Genomic DNA, 10736 nt, shown 5'->3' on the forward strand with positions numbered 1-10736 from the left:
CTAGCAAAGCTAAATCATTTTCCATATTACTGACAACCCTATTGCACACTTTTGTGTCATTTGCAAAGAGATAAACTTTACCTACCAACCCTTCTCCTATGTCACTTACAAACATGTTAAAAACAATAGGACCCAGAACAGACCCTTGTGGCACACCACTTGTAACCAGTCTCAGCTCGGAATATACACTATTAACAACAACCCTCTGATATCTGTCCTTCAGCCAACCACAAATCTACTGAACTTTCCAGGGATTAAGTCCAATTTTCTCCAACTTTTCTATCAGTTCTTCATGGGGAACTGTATCAAAAGCTTTGCTGAAGTCCAGATAGGCGATATCCACAGCACCACCTTCATCCAGCACTTTTGTGGCATAATCAAAGAAATCAATGAAAGTAGTCTGACATGACTTGTCCGCAGTACAGCCATGCTGGTTTGGATCCATCAAATTGTTAATTTTTAGGTGATCCATTATACTCTTTTTTAGAAGAGTTTTCATTTCATCAGTTTTCATCTAAAGATGTCAATCTAACTTTATTGAAGCGTTGCATAAAATACACAAATATAGGCTGCTTATGCGTTTCAGTCGTACTCGGTTTTAATCATAGCATTTGATTAAGATCGGGTAGAGTTTTTGGACTGTACCGAGTTTCTGGAAATCCTTTGCATCTACTAGTGCGGTGAACTAACAATATCCTTGCACGGGGAGAAATGGTTGCGTATTCAGCTGGCTGAGTATACTACTATTTGCTTCTCTCGGATGGGTATAACATCCAATCATCAGGAACATCTCCTGTTAGAAGGGATTGGTTATACAGATCTGTCATGGGGGGAGCAATCACAGATCCAAGTTCTTTAAGAACCCTAGGATGGACACCATCTGGACCTATTGCTTTATTCAACTTTAAATGGGCGAGTTCCTCTGCAACTTCAGCCACTGAAAACACTGGAGCTGAACCCAAACAACTTGAGGCAATGCTATATCCAACCATACTGTGATTGTGAAGGCCTCCTTCTGAAAACACTGAGCAGAAGTAGCTATTCAATTAGTCAGTGACCGCCTCACCTCCGTCAACAAATATATTCTCCCTATTACTTATTTTAGTAATCCTGCGGCTATTCTTTTTCTTCTACCTGTCACTTATATATCTAAAGAGAGTTTTATTCCCCTCCATAACGGTAAAAACGTCCGTTTTTCAATGCATTGTGTGCATTGGGCATCCGTCCTCCCATTGACTTCAATGCATTGCCATTGCAGTCAGTTAAATCGTGGCAAAAACTGCCTTTTTTTGACGTTATGTGAACCTAGCCCTAGCCTAAAGCTGTCTTCATGCGGTCACATATATCTCTATATATTTAATCCTCTACAAAAACAAACGGAAAGACAAATAGTATAAAAAATGAAAACTTACTGAAAAAAAATATATAGCATTCTTCATTGCTCTGCTCCCTAATAGGAACAAAACAATGGAAATGATGCAGGGACTGGATCTGCTGTATACCTGACATTATTGGTGCCTAACAGACCCTATGTACTATACTGTAATACTGTAGGTTTCTAGCATGGTGCTATTTTTTATTTTTTTTCCAGTTTTGGAAGTTTCATATTGATCAAATGAAAAAACAATCCACAGCACTCTATAGGCAAATGCACAACATATAAATGCAAGGTTACCAGTCCCAGAAAGCCAAAAATAAATTTAATAAGTAAAAAGCACTGCTTTATTCCATCTGGCCTCTACAATAAAATCCATAGGTCCTCTCAAGCAAGTGCCCAGATGAAATACAGGAACACTTTTTTCTTCAGACCGCCAGCTGACAATTGTTCCATATATTTTCTGTAAATTAAGAATACAATATATCATTAGAAATAATGGGGGAGATTTATCAAACATGGTGTAAAGTGAGACTGGCTCAGTTGCCCCTAGCAACCATTAAGATTCCACCTTTCACAGACTCTTTGGAAAATGAAAAGTGGAATCGGATTGGTTGCTAGGGGCAACTGAGCCACTTTCACTTTACACCATGTTTGATAAATCTCCCCCAATGTCCTTATGTAAGTATCCATATTTTATTGTATTATATTTCCATGTTTATTTAACTTTTCTATGTTGTCTTAACAGAGAGATGAACGGGAGCCTGAACAGCTGCCTATTTGTAAATGTAACATCGATAATGAATATTATACAACTCTCCATCTACATTCCTACAATCATCATTGGTTTCATCCTGAACTTATTTGCCCTCTGGATATTCTGTTTCTCCATGAAAAAACACACAGAAGCCTCCATATACCTTCTGAATTTGGCACTGTTGGATTTTTGCCTTGTTCTGTCTTTACCCATCAGACTACACTTCTCGCAGTCTAATATCATTGTAAGTGGCCGCACGTGCAGCTTTTTAGAGTCCCTGTACTTCACAAATATGTATGGAAGTATCTACACAATCATGTTCATCAGCGTGGACAGATATATCGCCATTAAACACCCTTTCCTGTCAAAGCTATTGCGTTCCCCCAAAAAGACTTTATGCATATGCGGTTTTATCTGGGTGTTCGTGTGGACGGTGGCTCTCTGCACTTTTAACTTTCGAGATGACGTAAGACATGGAGGCTGTTTTCATAACATGTCGGATGACATCTGGAGTACCCGCATTATTGTACCTCTAGAAGTTTTTGGATTCTTGATCCCTATGATGGTCATGCTGCTTTGTTCTATCCAGATCATCAGGACTCTACTGGTTCCGACATCATCATCATCAGTACAGTGCGAAGCATCAAAGGCCAATGTTATACGTATCATTCTCTCTAATTTATTAGTATTTCTGCTTTCTTTCTCTCTCAGTCATATTGGTATCTTCCTGCAGTTTTTGGTCAGAAAAAATGTAATTTCCAACTGTTTGACCAAGAAGCACATCAGTCTCTTTGTGCAAGTGGCTCTATGCATTGCTAACATTAACTGCTGTCTAGATGCCATTACCTACTATTTTATGGGTAAGGAATTCAGAAGTAAAATAGTTAAGACCTATTCAAACAAAACACAATTAGAGAATACAACAACATAAAATTGCTATGAAGCAAACATTTTCTATACATTGGAAAAGCATAGCCTAAAAAGTATAGCACTGATATGCACTTTAAGAACTCATTGCACTTCTGTACTTAATTGGCTAATTATATATCATTTTTATTTTATTGTTTTTAAGATTTTTTTTGTATGTATGTAATAAAGTAAGATTGCGTCAATAAAACGTTATAATCTGGCTTTAATATGATATCTTTATTTTGTGGTATTTATTATTTTAGGATCATATATGGTATCTTGTTTTGTTGGTCTAAATAAACTTTGGGGTCTGACTTGAGGTCTATATTTTGAAGTGTAATAATGGCACCATATGCAGCAATTGTGATTGTCATTGTGTCAATGTTGTTTTAAAAAACTTTTGACATGTCAGAAGTTTTGATTGGTCTGGGTCGCAGTGTTCAGATAAGCGGTCAGGAGAAGGAGCCGGGTCAAGGTTGAACAGTTGAACACTTAGACCTAGATCAATCAAAACTTTTGACTTCTCTATGACATGCAAAAGTTTTTTTTTGAAACAACAGTGATACTTTAAAAAATGTATGTCAACTATCTAACAAATATTATTTAGGTCAGAAGCTTCTTGATGTAATTACTGAAAATGAGTAAATTGTGGTGTGCGTGTATTCTGCATATATAGAAACAAAAGGAGAGAGGGAGTGGGGGGGGGGTGCTTCCTTGTGTAGTAGGTGGAGGCCAGATGTATAACGGTAGATGAATGCAAGGGGCCACTCACCTGGAAGAGTTGTGCAAAGTTAGGCACAACTCTATTGAAGGCATAAATGGTTGTACTCCGCAGCTGTTCCGGGGCATCACCACCGAGGTGGGAGGAAGAAGGTATGCAGACAATGTAACCAGACGGTTACCGGACCAAAGTAGAAGCCCTGTGCAACTTAGGTCAGGAGTAGGAGTATTGTGGCATATATGTGGTGGTATAAGTCGGCTCTGTATACTTACTAACGGTATATACCAACAGCACTGGATATAGTAGAACAATTACTTTTATTGCAACGCGTTTCGGCCTTCACAAGTAAAATAAAGGCCTTTTTCAAGCAATGAAATGCTTGAAATGCTTGAAAAAGGCCTTTATTTTACTTGTGAAGGCCGAAACGCGTTGCAATAAAAGTAATTGTTCTACTATATCCAGTGCGGTTGGTATATACCGTTAGTAAGTATACGGAGCCGACTTATACCACCACATATATGCCACAATACTCCTGCGCTGACCTAAGTTGCACGAGGCTTCTACTTTGGTCCGGTAACCGGCTGGTTACGTTGTCTGCATACCTATATAGAAACAAAGAAGATTGTCAGCAGGAAATGACCACCTGATCCATCTAGTCTGCCCTTTTCCCCTTCTTATTATTTTAGAATACATACATGTTGATCCCAGATATGTTAAAATTCAGTTACTGATATATGTATGTATATTTAAGGGGTACTCCGGAGACCCCAAAACATTTTTTTTCTTTTGTTAATACACTGCCTTAATAAAGTTATATTACTTTGTAATCTAACTTAATTAAAAAGGTATAGTTTTTTTCTCTATTACCCAACTTCTGTTGAGCGGCAGCAGTAAGGAGCAACACGGGTGCCTCTGCTCATTCTGGGGTCCCTGCCGCCTGAGGCAAACCTCAGGCGGCCGCCCCCTCACTAGCAACCCCCCCCCCCGCCGTAACCGAATCACCCGCGCCTGCACAACCCCCCCGTCGGCCGGCCCTGCAGCCGCTCACCTATCCTGCAGCAGCTGTCCCGTCCCGCCGCCAACACTCACCGCTGTCCCGCGCCGTCAGTCAGCAGCTGTCATCGCCGCCAACGCTCACTGTTGTCTTCCCGGCCCTGCAGCCACTCACCTGTCCTGCCGCAGCTGTCCCATCCCGCCACCAACGCTCACCGCTGTTCCCTTCCGTGCTCCCGCGCCGTCAGTCAGCAGCTGTCATCGCCCTCCAGCGAGTCGTTAGTGCCCGGGGTCAGCAGGGGCCGTGATGCCCCCACTGACCCCGGGCACTCATGACTCGCTGGAGGGCGATGACAGCTGCTGACTGACGGCGCGGGACAGCGGTGAGCGTTGGCGGCGGGACGGGACAGCTGCAGCAGGACAGGTGAGCGGCTGCAGGGCTGCTGTCTGCCGTCCCCTGCAGGGGCGCAGAATCTGCCGCCTGAGGCGGAATACTCATTCCGCCTCATGGCAGAAACGGCCCTGCCTTTGCTACCACAACTTATGTTGGGAACTGCAAAGCTGTCTAAGCTCTGCAGTTCCTGGATCCCTGCTCTGGTCACACACTGCCTCTCTACAGCTTCTCACTGCTTACTCTGTTAGATTGCCATTGTCGCTCGATGTGAAGAGACTGCTGTGCTGTGCTATAGTGTCAGGTAGCCTCCCCTGGATATTATATACAAGAGTATACTGTACATGGGAGGAGCAGGACCCTGCTCTGTATAGTGCTCTGTGGTGGCACTTAATTTAGAGCAGGAGTCCAGGAATTGCAGGGCTTAAACAGGCCTGCAGTTTCTGACAAACATTGCTGGTAGCAGAGGGAGCTTTGTCGCCACTTACTGCTGCCACTCAACTTAAAGGAGAAGTCCAGAGATTTAAAAAAAATTGTCAGCCGGCAGAGGCAGGGGAGACATAATAAAGCATCACTACTTACCTCTCCCCGTGCCTGTGCAGCGATGTCTCATCAGTCTGAGACTCCTGCCAGGCTTCGGGATGTCCTTTGTCTCCAGTGTCACAACCCGATTGATGGACTGCCCGCTCAGCCAATCAGTGACTGGGGCAGGACACAGCTGCCGTCACTGATTGGCTGATGAGGCAGGGTCAGCTGGGTCAGGTTTTTCACCCCCAAGTGTCACTGAAAGTGTCACTGTCATTATAACTTTGGAGCTGGGTTCACACTACGTATATTTCAGTCAGTATTGTGGTCCTCATATTGCAACCAAAACCATGAGTGGATTAAAAACACAGAAAGGCTCTGTTCATACAATGTTGAAATTGAGTGGATGGCCGTCATTTAATGGCAAATATTTGTTGTTATTTTAAAACAACGGCTGTTATATTGAAATAATGGCCGTTATTTACTGTTATATGGCGGCCATCCACTCAATTTCAACATTGTGTGAACAGATCCTTTCTGTGTTTTTAATCCACTCCTGGTTTTGGTTGCAATATGAGGACCACAATACTGACTGAAATATACCTAGTGTGAACCCAGCCTGAGTCAAAATGTAAATTAACAGTAGATGTGATATAAAGTAAATTTGCAATTTACATTCATTATTTTTTTTGTTATCATGGAAAACACGGCACTTCCTGTTTTTGTCAAGAAACAAGAAACAGTCAGAAACAGTCAGAAAACAAGGTATCCCAGGCCATCTGTGCGCTCACACAGAGAAGGCAGTCATCTGATTGACGGACATATTGAGCTGTGAGCTGTTTAGTCTTTTTTTTTTTCCAACCAGCACAAGTCATAAAATCTGCCTTCAGGAGATTGGACCTGGATTTCTGGTCAGTTCAGCTTTGTTTTACAGCATGATAACAACAACAAAAAAACAATGAATGTATATTGCAAACGTGCTTTATATCACATCTACTGTTGATTTACATTTTGAAAGTTATAACGATAGTGACACTTTAAGTCGTGTAATAGATAAACTATACATTTATTTTAAAGAAGTTATATAACAGTAATATAACTTTATTAGCCTCTTAAGGACGCATGACGTACTGGTTTCGCAGTGTACTTTATGAAAAAATTCAGCCTGTCATTGCAAAGTACAATTAGTGGCGCAAAAAATAAGGGCTCATGTGGGTTTCTAGGTGAAAAAAATGCAAGTGCTATGGCCTTGAAGGGAAAAACAAAAACGCAAAAATTTAAATTGTCCCGGTCCTCTAAGGGTTAAAAGGCCATAGCACTTTTTCACCTAGAGACCCACATGAGCCCTTATTTTTTGGCCACTAATTTTACTTTGCAATGACAGGCTTAATTTTTGCATAAAATATGCTGCAAAACCAGAAAAAAATTATATGTGTAGAATTAAAAACAAAACACTATTTTTTTTTTATTTGAGGGGGTTTTGTGTTTACGCCATTCGCCCCAGGGTAAAACTGACTTCAAGTTAGTATGATTACAAGGATATGTAATTTGTATAACTTTTATTTTATTTGATGGCTTTAAAAAAATAAAAAACATTTAAAATAATAAATGTTCCTTAAAATTGCTCTATTCCCATCCTTATAACGCTTTTATCCTATGTGAGGTGTCATTTTTTGCGCCATGATTTGTTCTTTCTAACGGTACCTTGATTGCATATATGTGACTTTCTGATCGCTTTTTATTACAATTTTCTGGATTTGATGTAAAAAAAAAAAAAGCTCAATTTTGCACTTTGGTGGCTTTTTTTAGGGGAGGAGATATTTTATTAATAAAAAATACATATTTTTTACACACTTACTAAAAGTCACCCTGGGACTGAATTGATACTGCATAGATCAATAAGATAGGCGATCTATTGCTCTGGCTTGCTGCAGCCAGGAACAATAGATCGCCGAGCCGGGATCAGCGGCATTACGGCGCAGACCCCCAGCCACAGCAGATGCAGGGATCGCTCCTCCACTAGACCACCAGGCATGGGAAAAACAGCCGTTTAAATGCAGCTGCTGTCAACTTTGAACATCTCCCACACACAATGGAGGGGATCAGAAACGGCATCTCCAGCCAAGGCAAGTAGTGATAAGTAGAGATGATTGAACATCGGGAAATCTTAGGTTCAATCGAACATTTTCGAACGTGCAGCATTTGATTCCCGATGTGTTCCCAGTCCGTGGGGAAGGAGGAGACAGCCCGAGTACCGCCTGGAATTCCAGTATACAGCCTATTATCTAGGCTATATCCCAGAATTCCAGGCGGTACGCGGGCTGCCTTCTCCTTCCCCACGGATCGGGAACACATCGGGAATCAAATGCTGCACATTCGAAAATGTTCGAGTTCAATTAAACCTAAGATTTCCCCATGTTCAGTCATCTCTACTTATCACTACTCGCCTTGGCCGGAGATACCGTTTCTGATCCCCTCCATTGTGTGTGGGAGATGTTCAGAGCCAGGAAAGAAGAACAGCCCTGTAGCACGGTAAGCACAAACACACACACAACAAAGTGTCACCCCTGCCCACTGTTGCTGTATCTGATCATTGTCCCTGTTTCTAGTTTCTGTACCTAATAGTCGCCTCTGCCCCCTAGTGCTGTACCTAATAGCCATCCCTGTCCCGTATTACTATAGCCAGTAGTAGAGCAATCCCCTGTTGTTGTACCTGATCTCTGCTTCTGTTAGCGTCCCTTACCTAATAAAGTACTGACACAAGCCTTAGTAGAAGACAGTAGTAGAACCCCCCCAGGATATATATACTGGCTGCCATATTTGAATAAACAAGATCCACTTTGACCAGAAACCATGTCAGAGTGTTTAATTCTTCTCCACTTGCATAAATAACACTTTATAACTGTTAATTTGGAACAGTCAATATAACAGCACTCTTGGGCTGGGTTCACACTATGTATATTTCAGGCAGTATTTGGTCCTCATGTCAGGTCCTCATAGCAACCAAAACCAGGAGTGGATTGAAAACACAGAAAGGATCTGTTCACACAATGTTGAAATTGAGTGGATGGCCGCCATATAACAGTAAATAACGGCCATTATTTCAATACCACAGCCGTTGTTTTAAAATAACAGCAAATATTTGCCATTAAATGATGGCCATCCACTCAATTACAACATTATGTGAACAGAGCCTTTCTGTGTTTTCAATCCACTCCTGGTTTTGGTTGCTATACAGCCTCACAAATACAGCCTCAAATATACATAGTGTGAATAAAGCTTTATAAAGGTGCATCCACTTTACATGATTGTCACCGCTATTACTGTAACTTGAAAGATTTGCTGCTAAGCATCCTAAAAAGTAAAAAAAAAAACTTTAGGGTGTGTTCACATATATTCGCAGCGGATTTTACTCTGCGAGTTTGCAGCGATATCCGCTGCAGATACGATCTCTGTCATTTTTAATGAGAGTACATACTCACAGCGGGATTGTCATCCCATTATGAGTATATAAATGCCGGCCCCCTTAGCCTAGCGCCACCCGGAACATACTTTACCTGCTCCATGCTGCAGCTGCATCTGAGGTTCTCGGTCCCCATAGGTCCCGCTCAGCCAATCAGTGCACGGCCCTGCCACAGTCAGTAATTGGCTGGGCAGGACCTCCGGGAGACTAAGGTGCAGCCCCCCCTTCCCCCAATAAAAGTTTAAATCACCCCCTTTTCTAAATGCAAAAAAGTTTGCTATCGCTTGGTCACATTTGTGGTCACATCACATCCAAAAAAAATTTAATAAAAGGTGTTGAAATACGCATGCAATAAAAATCAATAAAAAGTACTGATCCACAAAATGATGCCTCAAATGGCCCCGTAGTCCAAAAAATAAAAGCCTTATAAGGTTCAGAATACAGCAATTTTAGACAGTTTTTAAAAAATAAAAATAAAAAAAGATAAACTAAACTAAAATAAGAGTTAAAAGAGTTGCCTATTATACACATACTGACTTGTGGAGCATAGATAACATGTTGGTATTACCACAGGATGAATGGCGCAAACACAAAAACCTGTAAGATTCTTCCTTTTTTTTTCTTTTTTCTTTTTGAGTCTGTTATTGCAAAGTACAGTTGGTGTTACAAAGAGCACAGTGCTTTGTGTAACTGCGCATGCGCCGCCTCCTGAACCTCCCCCCCGCGCGCCGATGCAAAGACGTAGCCGAGTCCGCCCCGTCTCTGTTGTGTGGCCTCTCAGCACCGCCCCCGCCCCGTGTTAGTGACGCATACGGCCTTCCCTGCCTCTCCTGCCTGTCACCACCCCCCCCTCTCCGCATACCATGGTGGCACCATGCCAGGATCCAGGAATCAGCTTGCCTTCTTCTTTACACATGCGTCGATGCTCTCTGTTGCGCCCTGATCCCACGCAGGCGCAGTGACGCAATGGGCTAGCGGGAGAAAGCCGGTCGCGTCAGCTTCTCTGCAGCTACACGAATGTATAAATAGTTGGGGGGGAGGGGGGGAGTGGGTACAGAGTCGCTTTAAATGCGATGAGGAAAAAAGAGGTGCAGAAAACATACAGTAACTGGCTTGGTCCTTAAAGGGTTAAATGCACTAGTCAGCTCTAATGTATATTCCTGGTTATGACATAAAACCCAGTCAGACCATGTTCACACTGTCTATGCCATTATCAGAATCCAAGAATCGAGGTATTCTACCTTAGGGTATGTTCACACTGAGTAAAATAGGCGGAGTTCCGCAGCGGAATTCTGCCTGCCTCAGTGTGTCATTGCATCTCTATGGGAAGAGCGCGCTCCTCCACTGCCGCCTCTTTCTGCTCAAAGAAGTGACATGCCGCAGAATTCCGCCTATTTTACTCAGTGTGAACTTACCCTTAATGCACCGAAGCTTGTACCGCAGCAAAGGAAGGCCATCTGGATCCATAGAACTGTACAGCCTCCATTCTGAGCTCAGCGATCTGCTCAGTGTATGAACCCAGTGCACCCAGAAGCAGTGCGCTCTGTACACTTCCTGTAGCTGGAACTTTCTCTTTCATACTTCACAAACACAATTTATTAT

The 10736-nt window shown here is 42.3% G+C and overlaps 1 protein-coding gene across 1 annotated transcript; it reads left to right on the top strand.

The window, feature by feature from the left end:
* The first annotated feature begins 2175 nt into the window (after window positions 1-2175).
* LOC138795251 (G-protein coupled receptor 55-like) lies at window positions 2176-3063 on the top strand. Its single transcript, XM_069974244.1, has one exon. It carries the CDS (start codon window positions 2176-2178, stop codon window positions 3061-3063), a length of 888 nt encoding a protein of 295 aa, XP_069830345.1.
* The last annotated feature ends 7673 nt before the right edge of the window (window positions 3064-10736 follow it).

Source organism: Dendropsophus ebraccatus, chromosome 6, assembly GCF_027789765.1.
Source record: "Dendropsophus ebraccatus isolate aDenEbr1 chromosome 6, aDenEbr1.pat, whole genome shotgun sequence".
NCBI classification, from domain to species: domain Eukaryota; kingdom Metazoa; phylum Chordata; class Amphibia; order Anura; family Hylidae; genus Dendropsophus; species Dendropsophus ebraccatus.

What these genes read in the sequence shown, in the direction of transcription:
- LOC138795251 (XM_069974244.1), top strand. Translation starts at nt 2,176, where the DNA reads ATGAATATTATACAACTCTCCATCTACATTCCTACAATCATCATTGGT.